The sequence below is a fragment of the Mirounga leonina genome, unplaced genomic scaffold (genome assembly GCF_011800145.1).
Source record: "Mirounga leonina isolate KUSES-001 unplaced genomic scaffold, KU_Mleo_1.0 Mir_108, whole genome shotgun sequence".
In the NCBI taxonomy this organism is placed as follows: domain Eukaryota; kingdom Metazoa; phylum Chordata; class Mammalia; order Carnivora; family Phocidae; genus Mirounga; species Mirounga leonina.
In genome coordinates, this window is record NW_023270237.1 from 4,197,275 (window position 1) to 4,225,053 (window position 27,779).

The following is a 27,779-nucleotide window of genomic DNA, read 5'->3' on the forward strand; positions in this document are numbered from 1 at the left end:
TAAGTTCCTGAAGGGCAGGGTAAAGCAGTGTAATGTAGTATGAAAGAACATACATATTATAAGACATGAATTCTAATCCTGATCCTATTATTTACTAGCTATATAACTTCAGGCAAGTCATTTTCTCTCTCAGAACTTTATTTTCTTTGTCAGAAATTGGAAAGGCTATGAGAATAGCGGTTAAAATCTGGAGTTTGGATGCCTGGGTGGCTCAGTTGGTTAATCACCTGCCTTCGGCTCAGGTCATGATCCCAGGGTCCTGGGATCAAGCCCTGCATGGAGCCCTGCATGGAGCATCAGGCTCCCTGATCAGCGGGGAGTCTGCTTCTCCCTCTCCTGCTCCCCCTGCTTGTGCTCTGTCTCTCTGTCAAATAAATAAATAAAATCTTTAAAAAAAAAATCTGCAGTTTGGAGTCCTGGCTCTAATACTTTCTACATGTGTGATCTCAGGAAAGCTACTTAACTTTTTTGAGCCTCAGCTTCCCCTTAAGTAGAAAGGGAGTTCATTTTCAACATTTAAAATTCCTTCAAAAAATATTTACTGAGCACTTTGTATGTGATCAACACCATGATAGGTACTGCGAATATGCTGGGGAGTAAGACAAGCTACTCATGTAGCTTATGGTTAATAGTGGATATAAATATTAAATAGGTAACTATACAAATAATTCCACTGTGGTAAACTCTATTGTGGTAAATTTTACTAGCTGACCTAGCTGGGCAGGATCGGGGTGGACCTCCTGGGAAAGGGGACACGCAAGCTGAGCCCTGAAGGATAAGTAGGCATTATCCAGAAAAGAAGGACCTGAAATGGAAAAACTGAACCCTTAGAGAAGGAAAGGAATACCAGCGTGGCTGAAACCGAGTGCACGAGGGCCCCTCTCCCTCACAGGTGTTAGAAAGATTAAATGAGATAATAAAATGCTTAGCACAGTGCCCAGCATAAACACAATGATCATGGAGATAATACACCTTTTGATTTGTCGTAGACCATAAATGAAGAAGTACTGTCTAAATGAGAGGTTCTCAAAACTAGTATTCATCAGAATTACCTGCAGAACTTGTTAAACCACAGATTGCTTGCTCCCACTTCAGAGTTTCTGATTTGGTAGGTTTGGTGCAAGGCACATAATTTGCATTTCTAACTAGTTACTAGCTAATGCTCACGCTGCTGGTTGGAAGTGAGAGGATACACCTTGAGAGTAACTGGTGTAAACTGTAAGGTCCTGAGTGCCTTCTATCAGAGTTGAAGCTCCCACAGTGCTCAACCCTAGATCCTGAATAGTACAACCTCTCCATAATTACTTGATAATATCCTTGATACTGGGGCGCCTGGGTGGCTCAGTTGGTCAAGCAACTGCCTTCGGCTCAGGTCATGATCCTGGGGTCCCAGGATCGAGTCCCACTTCGGGCTCCCTGCTCGGCAGGGAGTCTGCTTCTCCCTCTGACCCTCCTTCCTCTCATGCTCTCTGTCTCTCATTCTCTCTCTCTCAAATAAATAAATAAAATCTTAAAAAAAAAATATCCTTGATACTTTTAGGGTGAAAAAAGGACCTTGAAAATCCCCATACTTTTATTTTTACAGGGGAGGAACTCAAGGACCAGAGGCAGGAAGCTGCCTAAGAAATGGGAGGGACCTGAACCCAAGAGCTTTTTTTCTCCAGAGCTACTTTTGGGGCATTTTGTTCTAAGGCAGGCAGCCCCTGAGAGAGGCTTACCCTGTATGCTCCTCCCATCCGTTAGATGACCAGGATGAGGTTGCCCTCCATTACATGTACATTTCACACTTAAGAATATTTTACTAAGTGAATTGATTTTTGGAATAAACATATTTTTGAGAGTCATCAGATGAATTCAATGAAATATAATCTTTTCAAAGAGAATGCACCCCAGCACAACAGCCTATATCACCCTTTATGTGGAAGTCAGTACATATTTAGTTCCCCTTTTCTTCCGTTTTTTATAGACATGTAGGCTCCTCTCTTGTACCTGAAATAAGCAGAGCTGATTTTATCAGTGTAGTTCTGGGTCAGAGAGTGTGCTTTACCCTCACAACCTCATTTGATCCTCATCCCATTAAGAGGTAGGTCCCGATTATCTCCATTTCGCAGATGAGAAATCCACGGCACAGAAAAGTCTAACTTGATGCAGGTCCTAGAAGTCAGGATTTGAATCCCAGAATTAGGATTTGAATCATGTCTGACTCTAGAGTTTGCCCAAAATAAATAAATAAACAAAATCTAAGATAATTATTGAGATATTCACAATTGAAATAAAATCAGCGTTGAAAGGAGTAATACAGTAAGCTCTGAGAACAGAGACACCCTTAGGAGTCAAGAAGATGCACTGAAATAACTACACAGATGAACAGAATCTCTCTTTCTAACAAGAAAACCCAACAGTAACTTTTATCCTGGTTTCATACTTCAAGAGTTAGACCAGGAATACCCCAAAACAGGTTAAAATAAAAAGCTGAGTCATCAGGGTCTTTCAGAAGGAAAGAGACCTCTGTAGGCTGAGAGATCTTCGCTCCTGCGGGGCGGGGCGGGACTGGAGGCCTGAGCATTAGGGGAGAGGAGGCGTGTCCCTCAGATCCGGCTGAGGGCGTGGGGGGTCTTCTCGCTTTATTTATTCACAACCCACATACTTTACTAGATTTAGCTAAGCCGGTTAACTTAGCACCAGGATGCTCGGCTGGTGGGGCTAGAGTAGACGCTAGGTTATTTTGGGACATCCTCGGCCCCGCTGCTTAAGATGAGGAGGTCCTAAAATGAACACCCGGACCTTCCTGCCGGCAGATTAGCGAAGCCACCCAGCCGCGCCTCATCCTCACCCACACTCTCCCGCTCCCCAGTAACTGCAAAGTGCAAAAGAGCTGGCCAGGGCCTGCAGAAAGCGCAGCGCCTCCGAGCCTGGCACGCTTTTCCCCTTCCCTCCCCCGGGCAGCGAGCCCAGCGGCCCCCCGGGTGATGTCAGTGGGATCCTGAGCCCCATCCCGCTTCACGGCTGGGGGCGGGCAGACGGTGCTCCCCCACGCTGGGCAGAGCGGGGGGTCGCTCGCGGGGCCGCTGGCGCCCCAGGCCTCCCCCGCCCCGGGGCGGTCGCTCTCGGGCGCCGGGGTCCCCCGCAGCCGCGCGCGCCGACCCCGCCGGCCCGCGCCACGCTCCGCCTTGGACGCCGCGGGTCCCGGCGCGGGGGTGCGCGGGGGGTGGGAGCGGGCGCGGGCTCAGCCTGATTTACGGCTCTGCTGAAAACCGCTTTGCTCCCGCAGCAGTAGCACCGGCCGCCGCGGCAGCAGCAGCGGCTGCAGCTGCAGCAACAAGTCGGGTAAGTGGCGGCAGCGGGGCTTCTGCGCCTGCGGCCCGGCCCGGGGGGCGCGGCAGAGGACCGGCGGGGCGGTCCCGGGCTGGGGAGGGGTCGCGTCCCCTCCGCGCGGCGGGGAGTTAAGCTGTCGGCCCCCACTTGCGGGAACTCGTGTGCGCACGAATCCACTCTGGCTCCCGAGGGCTGGCCCGCAGCGGAGCGGGGGCGGGGAGAGCCGGGACCCTCGGAGAGCCGGGACCCTCCGGAGAGCATCTTTGCCAGCCTGCCCCGCGCGGGCAGAGGGAATGAGGGCTTTTCCTACAACCCTGCGGACTGGGGTTTCCCCTGGGCCCTTGGAAGCACGAGTACTCCCAGAGTGTGTGATTACCCATTTCCCCATTCGGGGATGCCAGCCCTTCCCCACTTCACCCCTTGAAATCCTGACTTCCCCTGCCTTCACCTCTCTGCTGCCTTTTCGGTCAGGGTTTGCATCCTGTCTCCACAAAACCGGTCGTTAAACGGCCCGCCCGTAGCACAGGAAGAGGTTCCCCTCTCTAGGGGCCAGAGGCTTATTAACCTGGAGGCTTTGCCTACCTGGCTGGGGACCGTTTGCGCCTCTGCTTTTTGAAGAGGTTGAGGGCCCAGTAACAACACTTTCCAGTCTAGACCTTTAGTTGAACTTCCTCTTTTTGGGGGCCCAGGGCTTGTTACATTTAAGTAGAAACCATTCCTGGAGGGAATAGGTATGCCCTGCTTGCAGAATAGGGTTGCTAGCAGTCATCTGTTGCTAGGGCTAAGATAATAAATTGCTACAAGGAAATAAGAACTTCCTGTTATTAAAAGAGTTATGCTGATACCTGTCGGGTTCAAATATTGGCCATCTCTAAAGGTTATCATATTAAAACAGGATCAGAGACGAGATAAATCCATTCAGAACACGGTTATTTTTCTGAAGTCCTGACCATGGTCCCTCTTGGGTCAAAATATATTTGATATCTTGAGTTCCCAAATGTCAGTAAATCTGGAATATGGGAGGCTATCATTGTTACCATAATATTTTGATTTATGCCATCACAACAATAACTAAAGGCAAAATCTCAGGTTGAAAAATTTCCAGCTGATTCTGTGTTTAATGCCACTGCGCCTAGCTTGAGTAATATCACTCCTATGTTTGAAGAAAGATCGCTGAACTCTCTCTCAGGACAAGTTTTGACAATTTGTGTGAGTTTTCCTCCTTTTTGGAATTCATGCTTACCAGGATTGTATCAGTAGAATAGGGCACAGGTTTGCAGTGAGTGTGCTCAGTTCAGGAGGGCAGGAAACTTAAATTCCACTTCCGGATCTGCCACTTTCCATCTGGCTTTGAATTCATTACTTTACCTCCTTGCTCCAGTTTTCTCATCTGCAAAAAGAGAATTTTACCCACCTTCTTCATCTTGGGCTGGGGCGGGGGAGCTTGGCAAGCTTTTCCTAAAGGCCCAGGAGTAAGTCATTTTGGCTTTGCAGGCCATAGAGGCTCTGTCCCAACTAGTCACTCATCTTTGCCTTCAGTGCAAAAGCAGTAGTAGGCCACACGGAAAGGAGTGAATGCGGCTGGATTTGGCCCGCGGATCGTAGGTTTTAATTTTAATGTGAGATATTATATGCCAAAGGCATTTGAAGCCAAAAGCCTCTGCCCTGGTAGAGGTGAGGGGCCACAAGCGTCTCAGCAGCACTTTTTAAACAGATGTGTAAACTACCTGTTTTCCGTTGCCCTGCCCAGGACCTGAAGAGTAATGCAACAGCAGGCTTTTGAGGCAAGCAGATACCCCTGGCAGGAGTCCTTCCAGAATGTTGCCGTGTGCCTGCCGTTCCGCTGCCCGAGGTGTGGAGACCATACCAGGTTTAGAAGTCTGTCCTCGTTGAGGGCCCATCTGGAATTCAGTCACAGCTACCAGGAAAGAACCCTCCTGACCAAATGCAGCCTCTTCCCATCCCTCAAAGACACAGACCTAGTCACTGCCTCAGAACCCCTGAAACAGGGAAAACTGCAGGGTACGGGCCACGTGGTGAAGCAGAAACCCAGCTATGTGAACTTATACAGCATTTCGCACGAACACTCCAAGGACAGGAAGCCATTCGAGGTGGTGGCCGAGCGGCCCGTGTCCTATGTGCAGACCTACACGGCGCTGGACCTGCGTGCAGACTCGCTGGAGGGGCCGCGCTCCAGTCCCGGACTGCCCACCTCGGACACCAAAGCCGCTTTCGAGGCCCACATCCGAGAAAAATTCAACCGGATGGTCGAGGCCGTGGACAGGACCATCGAGAAGAGAATCGATAAACTCACCAAAGAGTTGGCCCAGAAAACGGCCGAACTGTTGGAAGTTCGGGCGGCCTTTGTGCAGCTGACGCAGAAAAAGCAGGAGGTGCAGAGGCGAGAGCGGGCCCTGAACCGCCAGGTGGACGTGGCGGTGGAGATGATCGCTGCGCTCAGGCAGCGCCTGAGCGAGTCCGAGGAGGAGCTGCTCCGGAAGGAAGAGTAAGTGGTGTTGTGCCGTCGCTTTAGGCGCCTTCCCCCGAGTTACAAGCACAGGTCAAGCCACGATTGGGTTTTTCTTACTTGCAGCTACTTTGGCTGCCTTTCGCATTGATACAGTTGAACGTGGGATGCACAAGGCTTTTGATACCATTGACCCTCTCTGCGTATAGTCTGCAACCCGGCAGCAGGAGAGTCAAAATATTCAGTCCCTTCTCGCCTTGGAAATTATAGGAACGTTCGTTTTGAGAGAGAGGAGTAGCAGTGTATCTGTGGTGGGATCGGTTCCCAGCACCAGCTGGTGAGCAGGGGGGAGGTGAATGGGAAGGCAGAGAGGCGGCTCTAGCCCAGCCATTTCTCCTTGGTAGCCTCCCTCCATGTAGCCAAGTCAAGAACATGAGATGCTGTCTTGTTCGAGTATATAAATATGCTCTAAATACCAGTAATTCTGGCTTCTTTGCCATTTTGGATTATCTGCTCATGTTAATTAAATGTTGGTAGCTGAGAATCCATTTAATTATAGTTTTTATTTGGAAGAAGCAGGCATTAGTAAACCCAGAGGAGACTTTCTGATCCTGCTGGCTTCTGTGATTTTAGTTTGAGAATTTTCTTTTTGTAGAATGGTATGTGATGCTAGAGTCAGTCAGGCTTGCACAGAGTTGACAAGTGGTTTTCACAAGATAGAGGTGAAAGACATCCTACTTGGAAAAGCATTTCCTTATCAGGAAGTATGGCTTCAACTCAAACTAGAAAAGCATACCTAATAATGCAGTATATTTCCCAAATGCAGAATGTTGGATTTAGTTTTAAATGGAGGCTCAGAATTCGTAGAATCAAAGGGCATAAAAATGGATACCCTGGGATAAACTAGAAGGAAGGTTTCAAATAACTTGGATTATATTATAGAGGTTGACTTAATTTCATACTCTCTGTGTCCACTGGCACTCTTCTATCATGTATTGTCTCTTACAGTGTAGTAATTAAAGCCTCTCCATTTGGCGAGAGGCTGAGAAACCCTATATATTAAAGAGATCATTACCTAGTATCACTAAATGCCTACATTCTACCTAGAGGGAAAGCCTGCTCTGATCAACTAGAAATTTTTTTAATTACCTAGTGAGGACAGATTCAAATCAGCCACGGATTTACTTTGCTTTTAGGGAAATGATCTGTAATGACAAATGTTTCTTTCTTGGCTTCTGGAGTTTCCCCGTGGGAAGTTAGTGCCATGATGACCCATTGCGGCCACCAGGGTGATTAACATTGCATCACCGGAAAAATGGCAGATGGGGTTCCCCTATGTGCAAAGACAAGCTTAGAATTAAATTTGTGGTATTTCTGTTTGATTGAAGAGCAGTGAATTTAAAAGGAAAACAAACTGATTGTTTGCACATATTGATTTGTCATATTTTACTTATTAATTACACAAGTAAATAATGAATGTGGGATTTGGGCTGGTGGTTGCCTGGAGGGAAGCCAGTATGATGGCAGGGAGAGTCATATAGTTAGATCTAGGTTATTGCCAAGGATCTAACTTTTGTTTGGGGTGTTGGGTTCAAGAGTGCTTAGTTATTAAGAATATCTTAGTATAACTTAACTTAGTAAAAGCGGGCCATGCGTGGATCAATTATGGTAATGTTAACCCAGTGCTGTTACCTGAAGACCAATTGAAAAAGTAATATATACTCATAAAAAAAAAAATTTAACAGGGTAGAACTGTATGTGTTAAAAGTGTCCCTTCCTCTCCAAGCATACCCTGCTCCATCCTCCAGAGACAGCTACTGTTTAGCTTGGTGAATGTCCTTCCAGACCTTTCCTATGTAGTTACAATCGTATGTACTTTATACACAGAGAGAGATGCTATGTTCTCCCAAGTGGAATCGTGACACATACTATTTTGCCAATTATGTGTGGAATTTGTTGTTGTTTTAACATAGTGTGTTGCAGGCATCCCTCAGGCACTAAATATAGGATTATGTCATTCCTTTTGGCTATCGCATGGCCGTGGTGTGGATGCCTTCATGGCTGATTTCATCAGCTTGCTATTAATGAATACATGGTTTTGTTCTGTTTTCCTAGTATTAAAAATAGTGCCTCAGTTAACGGCCTTATACATATGTCTTTGTTCACGTTTTTGTGAGTATATCTGAAGATAAATTATGAATTGGTTTTTAGTATGTCATTTTGGACTACGGAGGGGGGCAGCAGCAATAACATTAAAAATAAAAACACTTTCAATGAAAATACAGTGAAACTGCCTTAAAATTTTAAACATAAAATTAACAAAGTCTTCATTTTTTTAAAGCCTTCATTTGGCCTGGCCTGTCCGTTCGTATTCAGGTCTTAAATAATCACTCTTTCTGTACGTAAAAAAGCACTGAAAGAGTCTTGTTTCCAGGAAGGACACTGGAGCTCTTGGTCTGAGAGGGTGACTGGCCAGCTCCCTCAGGGTCTGTAGTGTTCAGCCTCCCTGACACCCACCCCCTGCCCCCAAAACGGGGGTGCAGAGCAAGCCAGCTGCCCATCTGCCGCACCACTGAAACCGAGTTCATTCGACTAGATTTGCCTGCCCTGGACCAGCCCCTTCCCTCCTCACCAGCCCTCACGGAGCTATGTCTTTGACCCAAGAGGTGACCTCTTAGATACGGGAAGACCCTATTTGGCCAGAGAGCAAACCAGGAGTTGTGCTGCCCTGCTAAACCCCTCCAGATGAGCCCTCAAGACTTATTTGTGAGAGAAAGCGCGTGGTTGCAGTCCTACTCAACATGGACTTCAACTCTGGGGACCCTTTGAGACACAGATGGGAGATTCAGTTTTAAAAAAACCCAAACACCTACGTGAGGCTCTCTCGCGTACGGATTGTTTTTCCCTCAATTTTAAGATCCTTTCAAGTGAGGCTTAGGAGGCTCTTCTGCTTATGGATTTGTTCTCTCAACTTTAAAATCCTTTCTTTCAAACTGAAATGAAAGACTCCAGGGCCGCTTCTGCCCTGAAGCTGTCCATAGGCTGAATGGTCTTGCATTATAGAGGGCCTATGTAAGCTCTATAACCGAGGAGATTGAATAGGCAATATCTTGTACTTTTTGGGCTGGTGAGTCTCCTTGTATCCCTGGAGAGAGGTGTCTATTTGTTTCTGGGGTGCAAATCCAAGGGAGATGTTGTCCGTCATCTTCACGAAGTCTCTGCAGCTTTAAAAGTGCTATTGAAGCAGGTATTTACTTATTCAAGAGTATTCGGAACTATAGGGTAGCCACTGCCTGTAATCAGGTAAATCAATCCCAGCCAACCTTGCGGTAAGGTATCCCTTAACAAGAAAGGATGGACTTGGATGGTAGCTGATTTGTGGCTGAGTGGGTCATCCAAGGTTTGGAGCATGCCTGCGTAATACCAGTAATCCCAAGTTTTTCTGTACCTCCTCCTGGTAAGACTGGAAAGCCCTAACTGAGCACCTGTGATGTGCCTGGCACCGTGCTAGGTGTATATGGGGAACATAAAATTCATGCTGTTTTCCTCTAAGGAGCTAACATCCTGCATAGGAAGCATAAAACATCCCTGTGATCATGTCCGTGTTCAGACCCAAGGTAGTTGGAACAAGTGCTTAAATACAAGGCATGGTTTCAAGTTGATAAACTATTAGAGAACAGATTTTTTTTTTTTTTTTTTTTTTTAAATATGAAGAGGCCACACTGAGGAAGTGAGGAGGAAGGGCAGTTATTTGCATCGGTGGCCAGAGGAGAGCGACATTGAAGGGACAGCAGGGAGAAGAAAGACTATTAGAGATGGCCCCTGAGGAGATCGTGTGATTTGGGAACTGGAAGGTACTCCTTGTCTCCTTCGGGATAACACTCTCATTTTACAGACGTGGAAAATAAGGCCCAGAGTAGTGGAATGACTCGCCCAAGGACAAAAATTTGGTAGCAGAGCTGAAATTGAAACCCATATTCCCTGTCTCTCTGCTGAGTGCTTTTCCCATTAATTCACTGTGTCTCAGCCAGACTTTTGAAAATGGGGTATTTGCCCAAAGCGTCACGACTTATGTAATACTGAATCTGGCCCATTTTGGAATGGGCCGGCTTCTTTGCTGTTTTGAGAGAGCTGCTACGGTGACGTCATTTATTTTTCTGATGAGATTAAAGGAGATATCAGCTGGCATCAAAGGTGTTGGGAAATAGGGAAATGCTGGCGTCCTAAGTGTGGTTATGCTATTCAGCTTCTGGAATACCAGCCCAGGGCTTTTAACGTGACTCTCTGGTTGTCCGTGGCCAGTCAGAATGGAGCATGCCAGCCCTTTATTGTGGTGAGGGGCCCCCTTATAATTCTGTCAAATCTCCATCCTACTCCCTTGCAAGCTACGATAGGTAAAATCCTTCCCTTCTTCCTTCATTATTTGCCCTGCTCTCAGCTGGCAGTCAGCCCAGGAGACAAATCTTGCACTAAGTGCCTGCCGTGCGTCAGGTACTGTTCTAGGTCCTACTGTGGTATACCCGATGAGTCCCATTTCTGCATTTACGGCAGGAAGAGGCCAGAAGGTAAAATTAAACATTAAACAGATCATTAGGGGTATGATGAAAGAGGCCTAAAGGGATGGCCTGAGCCAGGTAACATGAGTTAGGTTTCTATCGTAAGCTAGCTGTGGGATGCTGGCCTTTTAAAGTTTGACTTGGTATACCTTGCTTTGCACAGCTAAACCCTCTTGCCACTTAATTACAGCATTTCTATTTTTGATCAGCTAAAGCAGTGAGTAGACAACTTGGTCTCCAGATGGATCCATAGCTAGGAAACAGGCCAGGAAAAATCATGTTACATGTAGGGTTCAGTGGGACAGGGAGGGGTCTGTTTGCTCCACATTTTAGTGCATTTATGTAAATGAGGTCCTCTCTTCCCAGGCTGCTTTCCATGCAGACTTAAAAGTAATGTAGGAAAAACTGGACGTCAAACACGCCCTCTTAGGGATGGTTAAAAGTTGGAGACCAAGGAAAATATTCCGTTTTTCTCTGTCTAATGTCCGTGTACCTTCTTTCTGTCTGGACCCAGGGGCTTAGATGTAATGTTGATCTACTTATTACCAGTGAGAGTCATTTGACTTTCTCATTAGAGTTATTTTTTAAGCTCTTAATGAGAAGTATATACCTTTCGGTTTAGTCAAAGAAGCCAAAAGAGAAAGGTGAGGCAAAGGGCCAACAAAAGTAGAGATGGCATGGCTTCAGATGGGCTGCAGGTGCCCATTCCACCCTGTGGGGCCCCTTGGGATGCACAGGAGCCAACCCTGAGCTCCAGGTTGGCAGCCCGGCTCCCAGCACTGCAAGGTGGTGGACTCCAGCTTCAGGATTTGCCTCGCGGCTGACATTACGGTCTGTCTGACGTGCTCTGTGATCAATAGCTAGCCTATTTTTAGCCAGAGGTATTTTTACCATTTCACATACCTCCAAAGAGGTTCATAAATCAGTAATGTAAAATGAAATTTAAATAACTTGGTAGAGCTTTGCCTTTGGGAGGAGAAGCTGATTTTAAAGTGTTGTTTAAGAATAGAAGAGAAGCATCAATTTTAGATCCCACCCTCAGTCCTGTGGGAGGTACCTGTATTGTGGATTACTTTTTGGTTTTATGCCCTAGTACTTGTCTGGAAAAAGATAAAAAGAAACCTCAGGCTCTTTTTGTCAGTTAAAGATTTTCAGCTAGAGTGTGGTTGTACATTTCATGCACTCAGCAGAAATTTGTTGTGCCCCTATTGTGTGCTGGACTAGTGTTTGGTGCTGGGGTTACCACAGTGAAGGAGCAGGCAAGGTCCCTGACCACACAGATTTCCCAGTGGAATGGGGTACACGGCATGACTAGTCCTCTCTGCAGTGTGCGTTGTGGTAGGAGGCAACGTTCTGCGGGAGAACACAGCAGGTCACCTAACCCACACCTAGGCATGTGTGGGAAAGCTTCCTAACAGGAGAGCCCTGAGGTTAGAAGACTCATTAAGAACGGAGGCTAGGGAAAGGCAGTGGGAGGGACCCCAGTGGAAAAACAGCGTGTGCAGAAGTAAGAATCTGGCTCACAGGCTGAATGAAGGGAGGTCCGCGGTGCTGGAGCAGAGACAGAGGTGATGTGCATTTATGAGGCCCAAGGGGAACATCAGGCTATGGGATGGCCATGAAAACATAGGGAAATGACTGTAAATTACAGTATGCAATATGATCAGTGCGTTGTCTCCTATTAACAATGCACTTTGTAACATTGTAGTGAACACCGGGATGCATTAATGCATATTTCCCTCTATCTCTATACCTGCTTCTGGAGTGGGTTCATCACATGACAGTGTATCTTTAATTTCTCTGAATTATCCTGTCTTTAACCCACCTCAGAAGAAGTAATTGAGGGGTTCGATCTGTAAAAAATTAAATATTATCAATGTTTCAGACCTATGGCCATCCTGTAAATGAACAAGTGCCTGAGGGAACAAGTACGCTTTCTAAATAAAGCTTTGATCACACTGAAAGGGTTTTTTCACTCGGTGCCCCTTTGTTTGTTTGTGAATCTCAGGATGTGGACAGATTTCTAGCTCTGCATTGCATTCTGCATAACAGTGAGCTTCAGGCTAGTTTCTTATCCTATACTGGTACTTTTCCCTTTAGTATCAAGTATTGATTTTAAATAAAGTATATTTTCCACCAAAGCTTAAAACCTCGTGTTCTATAGTATTTAACCTTTTTAAAAAATACGTATATGAGAAGTCAAAGATGGGGCTGGAAGTGACGTAGACTCAGCTTCCCCGAAGCTGGTTTGCACACAGCCTGATGGGATTTCACTCAGGTTCCCTCTGTCTTCTCTCCCATCTGGCCCTCCAGGCTTCCCCCTATATTCTAGGTCACAGGGTTGAGAACCTAAAATAAAACCACACAAGTCTCTTCCTCTTCTCTCTGATGGCATCATATTATTCTTTCTCTTAGTCATTCAGCTCAGCTTTGTAATTATGTATTTATTTCATTATTTGTTTCTTTTAATATTTGCTTCTCCCACTGTATCCAGGGTTAGCACACTGCCAACCTGTCCAGCCTGCTACCTGTTTTTGAGGAGCTTGTGAGCTAAGAATTTTCAATTTGAAAAAAAATTCAAAAGAGAAATAATAATTCACGACATATGGATATTATATGAAATTCAAATTTCAGTGTCCATAAATAAAGTTTTATTGTTACACAGCCTCTATGGTTCTTTTGCACTAGGCAGAGTTGAGTAATTGTAACAGAGACCAGATGGCCTGCAGAGCCTGAAATATATACTCCCCAGTCCTTCACGAAACGTGGGCTGACCCTGGATTCAGCAGTAAGCTTCATGAGGATAGCCGTGGGTTCAGGACTGCCCCAGCACTAAGCCCAGTACCTGCTAACATTCAATAAGTGTTTGTCGAGTTACCAAATAGTGGAACAAATAAACGTGTGGACTGTGACCACATCCTCCTGGGGTTCCAGCCCTCGTTGCTCACTCCTCACCCACGTTCTGAGATTCAGGAGCACCTGTACCCAGCCTGGCAGGATCTCAAACTGTTGGCCCCACTTCTTCTTATATTGCTAAAAAAATATCTAAGGATCCCTGTAAGTTTTGTTAGTGTGAGTTTTATCTATCAATATTTACTGAATTAGAAACTAAAACTTAGGGGCGCCTGGGTGGCTCAATTGGTTAAGCGTCTGCCTTCGGCTTGGGTCATGATCTCGGGGTCCTGGGATCAAGCCCTGCATCGGGCTCCCTGTTCGGCAGGGAGTCTGTTTCTCCCTCTCCCTCTGCCTCTCCCCTCCACTTGTGTTCTCTCTCTCTCTCTCTCTCCCAAATAAATAAATAAAATCTTCAAATAAAAAAGAAATTAAAACTTAGAAATTCAAAATACAATTATTAATTTATTTAAAAAAAACAATAAGATAACAATACTCTTTAGCAAAAAGAGTAGCATGGTTTTATAAGTTTTGCAAATATTTTTAATATCTGACTTAAATAGAAGGCACTGGACCTTTTTACTTTTGCCTTTCATTTGTTGCAAATCTGTTGTTTCGGTGGAAGTAGATGAAGGAAATCCGATCTCACATATATATGTAGTAAGAAAAGGGAGGGGTGCTTTAATAGCTTTGTCCGAGAACAGGATATTCTGCTTTGCTACTAGGCCAGAAGGTGACAATTGGTAGTTTCTTCAAGATTCATTGAGATATGGGATCTGAAATCCTATCAGGGAATATCTTGTTCTTCCTTATATTGAAACCTGTTGGTCTGTCTTCCACTTTGAATGGATATTTGACGGTTTGGTCTAATTATTAAAGCGGTTATAAATGCAATGTGGTTAAACCTCGTTCTTTTTCATTCAGGAAATTCCTAAGATTCCTTGGGGAAATATGAGGTGTTTCTGGATATTGTTGGTCCAGATTGAACAGGATGTGAAAGGGGAATCTGAAGTTGTACACACAGGCTAGTCCACAATTAGTCACTGGGTTTGGTTACCGTTTTTTATCTAATACAGACACCCAGACATATTCTCAGCATGAGGCACTTCTCCAGCCATCATCTTATATAACATCTTATTTGAAATTAAATCATCAGGCTTGTTTTAACTGCCTTTTCTTTTTCTTTCTTTCTTTTTTTAGTTGATGTGAACCATTCGTAAACTGAAATTAAGTTAGTATTGACACCAGGTTGGTTGAAAAATGCAAAGGGTGTTCACTTCTCAGCTTCAGGGCACAAGGTAATTGGATGAGGGAGAGGTTAGAAAAAGATGCTTCTCTTCTACAACATGACATAACACTCCAGGATCAGCTAGGAGCATTGATGTTAATTTGCAAAAGTTTTATATAGAACCAGTAGCAAAACATTCCATGATTTAAAAATATAGCCACAGTCATAAACCGTATTGCACTCAGGTTTGTTTTCTTGCTTTTGAGATGTTAATCCTGTGGCATTAAGGGGTCAAATATTGCTGTTTTACATTCTAAGCTTTACAGCCTGAGAACCCCCAAATAGTAAATATGCATAGAAAAAAAAAAGACTGGAAAAATATACTAGGATGTTGATAGTAGGTACCTCTGGGTGTTGGGATTATGGGTCATTTTTTGTTTCTTCCTTGTCCTTTAAAATATTCATTACAACGAATATATATTGAACATTATATGTGATGTATTATATCAAGTGATGGGCTTAGAGCAGGGAACAAAAAGGCTGATTTGGCCCTTGCTCAGTTTTAGATCTTTTAATAGGTCAATTTTTATCTTTCCCAAAATAAATGTAAAATATTTCCGTAATGAGGTAAATATTACAAACCAAAATGAATTGAAAAAAATACACTGGCTCTTTGCCTATGTTTTTCTTTTGGGTAAGGGAGAGGGTTGTGGGTTTTGGTTGTTTTCCCTATAAGTACAGTTTGGAAACTCCTGTCATGATTCAGATATCCTAAGTAATCACCTACGAAGTCTCTACTCTGAATGAATGGAAGCCTTATGGTCAGAAAGACGAAGGAATAGCCATTTCCCAGGCTCTGTTTTCTAGTGGTACTTTTGAGCTCCATCTAGGGGATCTCAGCCATTCCTCAGAGCCATGAACAGATGTGGCATGCTGGATATAGCACCTGGACGGGCCCTCCATTATTTTGCTGCTAGTTTAAGGTTACTTAGGCAGATAAAAGCTGAATGACAGTAGCGCTTTAAAATTGGCTGGTGTCCATGGCCTGGACAGCTTGGAAAGTTCACGTCTTCCATGCAGGGCTCATACGGAAACATCTGGAAATAAACTTGAGACTTGATGATGGGAGAAAACTCCTTTCCAAAGGGATTCATTTCTTTTATGTGAATTTGTCTTAGCTACTGAAAGATAATAGAATTATTATGGAACTGCGGTTTATGTTTGATCCTGGAGAGGAAACTAGAAAAAAAAAAGGGGGTTAGTATAATAAGCAGTTCTGTGATGAATCACGTCAGAACCAGTCTCTCTTCTATTTTTATAAATATGTAATTTCTAAGGCTTTGCAGAGACATTTGACTCTGAAGGAAGTGTCAGAAAAGTTTCAATATAGCCAAGTGTGACATATTTGTGAGAGAAAAAAATCACAAATAATTGTAAAAGTGAGTCACTGACTAATTGTACAGAATAAAGGAGCAAGAAACCACTACCAACTATTTTGTAAAAAACTTCTGTAAAACTTCCTGGGTCAGACTTACCTGAAGTTCTGCTCTCAAGAAATTATGGAGCTAAGTGGAAGGTGCAGAGAAGGCAGTGTATTTCATCAACTATCTAGAACAAATGATGGAGTTAGATTTTTTTTTAAATGGGATTTCTTAATCTGAAATGAAAGAGCCTGGGAGGAGAATGAGCAGTCTTTAGAATCTTGGTTCTGCATTAAGTTGAAAGTGGCCAGATAAAGGAGGGGGTACTCCTTGAGGGTCAAGAGAGATTCTGAAGACACATACAAGAAGTACTATATCCAACAGGTGATAAAACGATGGAATTCATTACTCCTGGTGGGTGTGGCAGGACATACAAAGGGGAAGGCTGAAAGATCTTCATAATTTCTTATTGAGAATTGGATGAAGAGAGTTGTGATAATATGCACCTGTTGGTCATGCTGATTACCTGGTACTTGGCCTGAGAAAAAGGCCAAGCACCTGTGTGTTTGTGTGTTTGTATGTATGTGTGTTTTCGCAGAGTTGCTCGTGAGAATGGCTACCAAATTGTTACAGGTGTTGGTCTCAGGATAATGGGGTTTCAGATGGTATTTTCTTCTTTATATTCCTCATGTATTTGAATCTTTATAAAGAACGGTTTCATTTTAAGTCAGGAAAGTGTTGTTTTCATCCATGCATTAGAAATAAAAAGATATCAAATAGTAATAAAGTTATTAAAATTTTTCTAGATCTGTAAATGACAATGAATTATGTGGATAAAGGAATATTGTTTGAGGTATTTTGCTCAACTTTTTAGGGGAAGGGCAGTCCTGCACATGAATTCTCCTCTGTCAGCTAACATAGCTTTCCCGGTGGACCTTGGGTCAACCTCAGGATGGCATTTCTTGGACTATTTCACTTTTAGCTCAAAAATGCACAGTTGGACAAGGTGACTCATTTTACTCCGCATGCCCTTTCGTTTCCACACCTTCCCTCCCTGTGCTCTCTTCTCCCCCAGCAGCTAGACTTTTAAAATGTAAGTCAGAACTTTTCTCAAAAGTGTCCATTGGTTTCCCACCTCATTTATAAGAAAACCTGGAGTCATTATAGTGGCCCCCACTCTTTCTGTCCTTCCCAGTCCCCGCCTGCAGCCAGGCAGCCCTCCTAACTGTCCGTCAGACCTGTCTCTCTGCGAACCCACCTGGCTTATTCCTTGGTACCTGTTGCCCTGTTTCCCTATCCTGAAGGTTGTCCCTGACCCCTTTCTAAAATACCACTCACACATTCCCTTCTTCTGTTACTTTCTGTCCCCTTGCACCCGATTTCAGTTTTCTCCTTAGCGCTTACCACCCCTGACCTAGATATTTATTTGGATATTCAATAATGACACTCTCTTTCTACTGCAGTGCAATCTCGAAATAGAATCACTAAAATGTCATTTTATCTCTTTTGCCATCACTGCAAGCACAGTGCCAAGGGCATTGCCCGACACAGAGTCAGCACTCAATAAATACATGTTAAATGAATGAAGTCCTGGTTCATTTTTCCGCTTTCTGTTCTGACGTTTTTGCCTTGCAGAGAAGTTGTTACATTCAACCATTTCCTGGAAGCAGCAGCTGAGAAGGAGGTCCAAGGGAAAGCCCGGCTCCAGGACTTTATTGAGAATCTGTTGCAACGGGTAGAACTGGCAGAAAAGCAGTTAGAGTACTATCAAAGCCAGCAGGCTGCTGGCCTCTGCCAAGACATCAGTGAGCACGTGGTAAGTCACACAGGTCCAGCCACCATGCCTGCGGTCCTTGGGTATGGTGAGATCGGGTCAAGGACAGAGGAGAGGGGAGCTGGGGAATGACTTGCGGGAACCTCCTAGACATCAGCGCCAGCCGTCCCTGTGTTATGAAGTCATACAGGTGAATCCAAGACACCTGGAAGTAAGTGAAATTCCGGATGCACGGTTGTCTTCACCCCACCACTCCACACCAACATAAATAGGTAGAGATATTTTTATATTAGAGAATAACAGAGTTGGAGGTGGCTGAAGAAATCATGGGTCTCAATCTGGGTGCTCAAGTAGATGGGGAGGTATTATCCTGTTTGGGAGCTCTTCAAGAGAATCTTAAGAAAGCTTTGGCCTTTCTTTGTAGTAGCAAAATCTAACCACATACCTCTTTTTTTCCCTGAAGTGGAAGGACACCACCATCTGCTAGTCTCTATAGGTGAAACATTCTTTAAGTAGATTTTCAAAAAGTCTTAGAGAATTTCACAAGTGGCAGTTCTATAATAAATATTTGCGTACAAGTTTATATATTGTTTCAGGGACTTAAGAAACCCCCAGAGCCCAGACAAGAACCGTGGATATGGCTAAAGGTCCAGATTCTGCTAAGTGGCTTGATCGAGATTCCCTGGTCTCTTTGGGGGTTGGGGAGGAGGTACAAATAATCACGCTCTAGATGAGGGAGATGGGGGGTCGTATTTGCTCTCTAAACAGTTTTTTGATAACAACAAAGCCAGAAAAAGAACTTTTGAAACCCCAAAGTGGTTTATTTATAACATTTTCATGATCTGTTTGATTTTATTTATGCTTAGCCCCTTCCCCAAAGATTTTTAAATGATTCTTTTACTTCCCCTGCAAATGGACTGTACATATAAGGGAGAGAAAAATAGGGAACATTTATGCTAACCAAAATGTTGGTAAAGTTGCTACTGGTTGATTAAAAAGTTTAGTTTGAGCATTCTGGAAGCCAAGATTAAAGGGAAACATGATTAAATCACAAAAGAAGGAATGAGATGACAAGCAGGTGGATAAAAGAAGGAAGGTGGGAGGAACAGACAACAGGAAAAAAAGGAGAGAGGGAGGAAGGAAGAAATGAAGAAACGTTATGCAATCTTACTGTAATGTATAGTGAGCCTTAGAGCAGGGCAGCAACGGGAGCTCTAGAACTTTCCAGTCAGGAACAAAAGTGGGCTGGAAAGAAGTAAGTTTGTTACTTCTGTGAGGGTCCTACTGGAACCTCAAAGCAGTTTTAGCCACCTGACATGTTTATTATTTTCCTGTTGGTGTCTGTGATCTCCTGAGAGGGAGCTTACACTTCCCTCCTCAGTTCCTCTCTCACCTCCTTGGGAATCTGTGAGTGCAGTCATAACTCAGTGTGGCTGAAGGGACGCTCTGAACCCTTTCCTGCCTTCTTCCCATCCTGCTCTCTATCAGGAGAGAGTGTGGCATGGGGTCACGGGGCCCAGATGTGAGGTGAAAAGGACTGGCTTCCAGATCATTCCCGCCCTGCTCCTTGTCTTCTGGGGCCTATAATTCTATTAAATGAAGCAGTTGGACCAGATGCTCGCTAGGGTCTTTGGCCTCTTAAATTCTCTGATCGTCACCTGACTTCAGTGGTTAAGAATTCTAAAATAAAAATGTAGCATGAATAGTCTCAGTATTTAGGCTTACAAGTAACCCAGAGCTAAGAAATGGGTAAAATTCTACTGTACAAAGCCAAGAGGATCTTAAAAGAAAGAAAGCAATGGAAGGCAAGGAGAAAGAGAGGAAGCCTATTCGTTCTCTTATTTATATTTCTGTGCTCACTTTCCTCTGCTCAGTTTATTTTTCCAGCTTGAAAATTAAACATCCTTTAAGAGATATTGCCAGTGATTATTTTCACCGAGATGGTAGACGCCATCAAAAGTTGGACAGGCCTCAGGTCTTCTAGTCAGCTGTGTATATACGAAGTTCTGTGTGTGTGTGTGCACACGCATGTACACACATAAATACACAGATTTACAGGCACACGTGCACATTCATCTAGACATACAAATACAGCAGGGAATTAATCCATATTTGCATCTCCTGTGTCCCAAACATGACATGATCTGCCCTCGTCAGACTTGATCTACCCGAGGAAGAATTGACTGATTGAAATAAAGGAAAATGCAGTTAAGATGGTAGTGGGGAATATAGAAGGGAGAGCAATCTGTGAGTAGGACACGGTCAGGCTGCAGTGAGGCGGACTGTCACTGTTGTGGGGAGGACGCATCGCCCCGAGAAGACCAAGAATGAGGTGCTTTGTTTCTGAAAGGATCGAGCAGAGACGCACTTTCCCCATGTTCGTGGAAGTCCTCCAGACTCCACTTTGGTCCGTAACATAGCACATTATGATGTAGTCTGCAGACCCTCAGACCATTTCTCCCTTTTCCTTCAGCTGCTTAATCTTAACAATATACCCGCACCTCTGAAATTAGGAACAGTGTCTTTGATGTAATGCAAGTGCTAAGTCTGGCCTCCCAGAGTTCCTGTGGCCATCCACACACAGAAGAACTTGGATGCTTTTAGCAGGAAAAGCTTCAAATCATCACTTTATTGACTGACTTGGCCCAGCTTAGTGAAGCCCCAGAACAGTGAGGAGCTCTGCCTTCTGGAGCCTCAGCCACTCCCAGGAGAGCTCATTGCCCCAGAGCCTGGAATGCCGTCCCCAGCCGACCTGGCTCTTCATTGTTGCCAAAGCCACACCGAGAAGCAGTGTCTGTCCCTTTCCTCGTTTTCTCATTACCACCTCCAGACAGCAGTGAAATTTCTAGATTGATGGATGAGGTGCTTCTTTCCAAGGTGTGTTCTAGCTTTAAGATTCTTTTATGCCCTAGAAAAATTCCCCCTCACATTTAGTAAATGCCTTTTCTGAAATGATGTTTCGGCATCTGTAGTTCCCCTTAATTCCCTTGAGCATTTGCGTTCTTTTTCACCTGGCTGATTTCTAAAAACGTAACATGCTTACTCAGATATTTTGTCTTTGTGCTCTAAAAAATGCTGTCAAATTAGACATCAAGTGACCTAATATCCCATCTGCCAAAATCACGCACAGACCTGCTCAAAGGGAAGGTCATGAAAAGCTCAGATCATCTCATTTTAAGTGTTGCAGTTAGTTCCTGCAGGTTGTACGTCAGGGCTAGCAGCCATTCATTTAGTATGTGTTTATTGGGAATGCAGTACTTACTGGGTGCTGGGGGAACAGGGTGAATGAGGTGGGTGAGGCCCCTGCCCTCAGTGAGGAGGGTGATGATCCCAGATACAAGTCCACACATAACTAGGATGATCTCAGCAGGTGATAACCCCTGTAAAGAAAAAGGTGAGAGGAGGTGTGTGAGTGGCTGCCCCCATCCCTCTGTGGTCAGGAGAAGCCTTGCAGAGGAGGCTGCATTTGGACTGTGACCTGAATAACAGGACTGACGTGGCTCTCTGAAAATTGGGAAGTGGTTTAGAAGGGAACAAGCTTGGCACGTTTGGGGGATGAGCTGAAGTCACAGATGCAAGAAGGTTCCAGATCATGCCGGGGCTTCTGGGTCACAGAAGGAGTTTGGATCCGTTCCAGAGCAGAGAGGGAAGCCGTTGGTAGGTTGTAAGCAGGAGGTGATTTATGTTTTAGCAAAATCCCTCTGGCTGTTGGGTGCAGAATAGACTAGAGGGGTACAGGACTGAGAGAAGTTTAGAAGGCCATTATGGTGTGGCAGGGGAAGGGGGATGGCAGCTTGGGGAGAGCAGAGGCGGAGAGAAATGGCAGGTATAGGATATATCCTGGGGAAAGTGTTGACTAAACCAGCTGGAATTGCTGAAAGATTAGGTTTTAGCAGGTGAAGGAAAGGGAGGAATCGAGAATGAATCTAAGATTTGGGCCTGAACAGTTGAGTATACAGTGCTGCTATTCACAGAGGGGAGGTGGGAGGAGGGCTGGGTGCCTAGTTTCTCCAACCCAAAACAACCTGAGACACCATGTTTGCACTCAGATGGGCTCTCTGTGCAGCTATTTATATTTTTCCAGAACCTTCCTTAAGGACTCTTCTTGATCCCCATCCTCCTACAAAGTAGATGGACTATAAGAAAATAGAGGCAATGAGGGGCCCTAAGGGGGCAGAGGGTTTCCATCTGCCTGAGGCTATGGGGCCAGAAGGAACAGCGGCCTCTTGTGTTCACAGGGAGGAGAGCATGTGAGGTTCTGTTGGGAAGGTGGTAGCAGGCCCTGCCCTGCCTCCAGCCAAGCCTCATGATCTGTAGGATCACTGGAGAGATTCGGATCCAGCCATGGATTCCACTGATCTTTTTGTGTACAAACTTGCTGGCTCTTCCACAAACACATGCTCCTTAAGGAGGCAGAGCAGTGTGAAGTCTTGCTCGGACGTGGAATGTCCTAACTTGGGTTTGAAGCCCAGCTCTAAAACTGGTAAAGCATTCAGGCTTCAAACCAGCTACTTAACTTTTCGGCCTTACTTTCTACATCTGTAGGGTGGGGATGACCATGCTTACCTCATAGGGTTGTTTTGAGGGTTAATTGTGGTGGTTATATAGTCAGCATTTTATCCAGTGTGTGACATATAGACCTGCACAGGTCATGGTACTTACATATCTGTGTATAGGTGAGCTTTATGGCTCATCTCCAGCCATATTTATTTGTGCATTTACCTTTCGGTAATACACACAGTAAACTCTTCTAATTTCCTAAGGTCCCAGCAGCGTCCATCAGTGACATTCATAGGCACCAAGGTTTTGGTTCTTAAAACATTTTGGAAGTCAGGGACCTCTTTGAATTAGATGACATTGTTGGCCTCTTCCCCAGGGAGGAAAGTATGCATATGCATGTAAATACACACACACATACACATACACACACACACTTTACATAAAATTCCAAAGAGTATTATACGTACATATGCAACAAATCATCAAACTATATGCTTACATACATATATACAGTAAAGTGAAAAAAATTTGTTATGCCATAAGAATAACTTAAAAGAAGGAAGCAATTTAAAGGAAGAAAAACCCTGTAAGCTTTTTTTTTTTTTTTTTTTTTTTTTTAACAATTTATACATAATACTAAAGTGCATTCCAGGAGCCGAGCTAAGAAACCCTTACTAGTGGTAGCGGGGCCATCGCGGAAAGATGGAAATGCTGAAACCTTCGGGTTTCCCAGAAGCTGCCAGCCTGACGCTTGCCTGAACCCTCTGTCTGACCTTCTTTGTATATTGCATAATCTCAAGCCCCTCCTTGGGGGTGCCTTTTTTGGTCCACCTCTATTAATCTCCTGTTGAATCCAGCCAGTGTGAACAGGGTCAACAGTAAAGCTTACTTTTCATTGAGTCAGAAGGCAGAAGCCAGGAATCTCATCTTGCCTTCCTGGGGACATGACCCTCAAAAGTTTAAGGAAAGCTTTCTGATTTGTTTCTGACTACAGCTCAAGCTGCAGACAGGAGACCCGGGGAGAGTGACCCTGTTATGCTGAACTTGGTTTCTCTGATTATTTGAATATGGTAGGACTCTCGTCTTGGTCACACTGGGCCCCAACACCAACGTGGCCCTTTCTGCACATTTTCTTTATCATCCTCTTCTTCTGTGGGTCTGCCTCCTGCTGTGACAGCACTTCTTTTAGTGAAGGCTACATGAGGGAGGTCAGGAAGGAAGGTTGGGAGTACACTGGGTTTGCCTCTAAAGTGAATGGTGACATCTGGCTCGCAAAATGATAGTTCTCAATTTGTTCTGCAAATGATATTTGAGCCTAGCCACAAAAGGGCATGCAGATACTTCATTGGGAGTGGAAAATAATCTCAATGATAGATGGCCTCAGGGACAGTTGTGGAGTTGGTCTTCATAGGCTCTCACTTTAGAAATGATGTATTTTAGGCAATAAACATTTTATGCCAATTTTCCGTTTAGTTGATACACTGTCACCAAGCACAGCTGTAGTAAATTAGCTGCACATGCAGCCTGAATTAATCAAGAAATAATGGCGCATCATTCTAGTTTTAAAAAACATGTTTCTTCAGATGTTGCTCCATTAGAGGGCTCTTTGACATTTTGAAATTTTTTAGATCGACTGATAATGGCTTCTTGAAAATCTCAGAACAGCGAGCCACAGAGGCTCCCCGAGGAAGCAGAGGCCGAGCACAAGATGTTCTTGTTCCCTGCCGTGGCGGAAGGTGCCATGGGCCGTGCTACTGATAACAGTTCCTGGCTTCCTTAATGGGAACGGTTTCTTAAAAATATAAGCAAGAAAGATTTTAAAGCCAAATCCAACCTTCAAGCGAAGTAATGTTTTTTCTTATTTGTTTTCCTTCAGCTTACAGATATCTTCTCAAATAGGAAACCCAAATGCCTGTATGTATATCTTTTTATACTTGGGCCATTTGATAATGTTTGCATAATGTGTTTTCCTGTTACATTTTATGTATATAATATCTGTATTCGAAATGGATTTGAGAGTCTCCGATGAAAATGTACCTGCCTGGGTACCTAATTTTGTAAATTGCAGATACAACTTTTAACTATGCTAATAGCTTATTAGTATATGGCAGTATGTTAGTGGTCCAGGAGTATTTTTACAGTATTCTATAATGTAACTTTCTCTTATTGAGGTATAGTGTAATCATAGTAGCTCTATAGTAGTATTAATGTATGTATACTATGTCATATGTAATATATGTATAAATTTATGCTAGGAATCACATACTTTATGATGGCTACACGACTATTACTACTATATATAGTCACTTAAAGAGTCAAGGGGTTTGGATTCTGGTCTCATCTTTCCCATAGACCAACTGTATGTATTGTCCTGGAGAGTCCCTTACATTTTCAGTGTCTCAGTTTTGTCTCTGGTGAGAGAACTAGTAACATCTCCCTGGGAATTTGGCATCATGAGATCATTTCATGAAGGCCACAGGACTTTTTGAAAGAAAAATACCGATTTGTATTTGATTTACTGGCAGCATTTCTGCCACTCTGGCATGCAGGAGTGAGTGTACCGTGGATGGTTTGTTTTTGCTTTTGTTTTTTTCTTTTAAGGTTCTAAACAAAATCTTTCTTTCTGCTCATCTCCCCCTGCTCGACCATCTGTAGAAGTAGAGGGCATCCACATCCTGTGTGTAACCACGCTGATCTCAAGACCCATTTTCATCCAAAAGGAAGGAGCTACCTGAGAAAAGCCAAGGATGACAGAGCCAGCATGCAGCCTGCTAAATCCATTCACGAACAGGCTGAGTCCCCAAGAGAACTCTGCAGACCATCGAAGAAAGGGGAGCCTCTGGGGTTTAGCCGGAAAGGCAACATCAGGCCCAAAATGGCCAAAAAAAAGCCAACAGCAATTGTGAACATCATCTAAAAGGGTGGTGGCCCTGGACTATCATTGCCGGGCTTTGCAGAATGTTATTCTGGGGGCCAACAATAATGCCCTTTGGGATACATCTCATAGTAAGACACGTTGGAAAAAAGAAGGGCATAATACATTTATTTCGTGGCCATTCAGGCACCTGGATTAACCAGAATTTAACAAACGGGAATCTCGGGGAACCAGAAATTTATTACAGGCCCCTTTTAGAAGCAAGAGGCAGATTACAGAAAGAATTGAAAAAAAAAAAAATGAAAACAGTCTTATTCCAAAATTTTAGTTAAAAGAAAGCTCCAACTTGTAAAATAAATAGACCACTCTCCAATAGTGTCTGCATCTGGGGTTCTGTGTGGGGGTGATTCAGCCGACGCCCAAGGCCACACAAGATGTCAGGCACTAGGAAGAAAGTCTTCTGTGTCCACTGCTCTCTAAATTGTGGGGCAAAGAATGGGAATGCAAAGTTCTCTTAATGGCAGTGAAATAGTAATATTTTTATTTGTTTTTAACTTTGCCCTCCATTAATTTGAAAGCTTCCAAAAATAAGGATTCCTGTTTCCCCAAGTATTCTGGTTAATCAATATTTCAACGTTTGGGTTGCTTCCAGGACTCATCTCGTTAGACTTCAGTTTTCATTTCCAGTTTGTTCGATTCAGGTTTGTTGTTTCCCTGGATGCGTGTTTATTCTGACTTTGGGGCGCCTCTGCTCTCTCCTTTGGCTGAGCGTTCTGCACCCCGAGACCAAGCTGCAGCCTCTGTCTTCAAAGCCATTAGTGTTGTCTGTGGTTGGGACGGAAAACCCCATCAAAACCTTATAGCCATGAAACTCTTTGATCAGTTCCCATCACAGTTCCGGGTCTGAAGGGCTGGAGCAGCCCCAGATGGCACGTCTCGTGCATCGTGAGCCGGGGCCTGGCAACACTGCAGACCTTCCTCAGCCCTTTCCTGCTGCCCTGGTAATAGCAGTGGCCGCTGGGGGCTCTGGGCATGCTGTCCCCTTGCTGGCCTCCCTTTTCCACCTCCCGCTGCTTCTGTGCCCTTTGATGATTAAATATACGTCCTTACCTTCCAAGCAGGTGTTTGAAGCGTTCACTGGACACTGCTTTCTAAAGTAGTTTCTGAAACAAACAGTGCATGTGGGATCCACAGTCTGAGACTGTCCTCTCCCTCCCAAAAAAAAGCCTTCAATTCCATAAAGAACCATCTGTTAAGAACCTCCTGCTTTATGGTTCTCATCAAGAATGAATTTCCATGTTACTTTTTTTTTTTTTTAATGTTAACAATATCATCAGGTCTTCTACAGAGTTTACAAGTGCTGACATCCTTCTGGAAAAAAGAGTAGTTATGTCCACAAATGTATACATATACATATATATATATAACACAAAATATATATGTCAGGTATATTAATAATTTATTTTTAAATACTCAGCAAAAGGTGTGTGTTTGTAGTGGGTGGTTTTTAAACTATATACATTAGTTCATGTAAGCTGAATTCTCTTATTTTGAAAATTAAAAGTGTAACCTAATTAACATTAGTAGAATAATTGTTATTGCAATAAACATCAGATTAGCAATGCATTAAAAATAGGTATAATGCAGTTACTTAAATTGCCAGTAAGTTGAAAAGTGTAACTTATCATTATACAAATATTTTTAACCTATCATCGTGAAAACGTTGATTTTTGAACCTTCACTTTGACATCTGGCTCACGGGGGTGGGCCATTCATCTGGTGTATAGGCAACTATCAAGTGGGAAAAAACATTGCTGTGAAGTGAATATCACTGTTTAGGCTAACATTGTAAAAATTGTAGTGTTACAATTATTGTTTATTTGGAGACTTAATCTCCTCCAAAGTTATTTATTATTGATGTTTATACCATGATTGCACTCTAGCCTTTTACATACTAAAAAATTGATTTGTTGGTTGTATTGCATGCCCTTTGTCCTGTAACACGTGTGTGCAATGACAACAACTTGTTTTTAAAGGTGGTAGAGCCAGATTTTTTTCGTTTTATTTAACATAACCTACATTTTCAGTTTTTATTTAATATGCCTAGAGGGCATGACAGCTCTCTTTGACAGTGGTACTCGGTTATCTTCAGAAAGCACCATAATGTCATATCTACTCTACATACATTACACAAGACAAATGATTTTAAGATTTATTATATTAAAAAATTCTTTTTAATTCCAACTCAATTCTGACTGTCATACAAGGAAATGCATTATATATGTTGTGCTTCCTTAGAGACGTAAATTTGCTGTTGAAACATGGGAGCTGGCTCACTCTAAGGGATAGTTCACTTACATGCCATGGCCTGGGCCATGTACCATGTCCCACTTGGGTCTTATTTTTAAATACATATATTTTGTCCACATGGGCATTCAACCTGTGAGTTGATTTTTGGAGAAATTACCAAAGTTTCTGGGAAAACATGTTCAAGGCTATGCTGAAGAATGGATCTAATTTTATTATTTGTTTTGTAAGGAAGAAATTTTTCTTTGAAGTGGGCTTTCATTCTTTTATTCCCAAACTAGGTTATAGATTTTCAACTGCAAAGTTCAGGTTGCTTAGACACTGTTTTCCAGCATTCTGCAGGGTAGATCACTTGTATGGAAATTGGAATTTTCTTTTCCCAGAATTCAAAAGAAAAACTTTTTAGATTATGAAATAAATATAATAATAAAGCTATATTTATGA

The 27,779-nt window shown here is 43.7% G+C and overlaps 1 protein-coding gene across 1 annotated transcript; it reads left to right on the top strand.

Moving 5' to 3' along the window:
- Positions 1–3,287: 3,287 nt before the first annotated feature.
- Positions 3,288–27,779, top strand: LOC118019586 (protein ZNF365). The gene is made up of 5 exons (XM_035018965.1): positions 3,288–3,327; positions 5,066–5,821; positions 17,515–17,695; positions 24,030–24,067; positions 24,809–27,779. The coding sequence occupies exons 2-5, from the start codon at positions 5,079–5,081 to the stop codon at positions 25,068–25,070; spliced, it is 1,224 nt and encodes a 407-aa protein (XP_034874856.1). The 5' UTR covers positions 3,288–3,327; positions 5,066–5,078; the 3' UTR covers positions 25,071–27,779.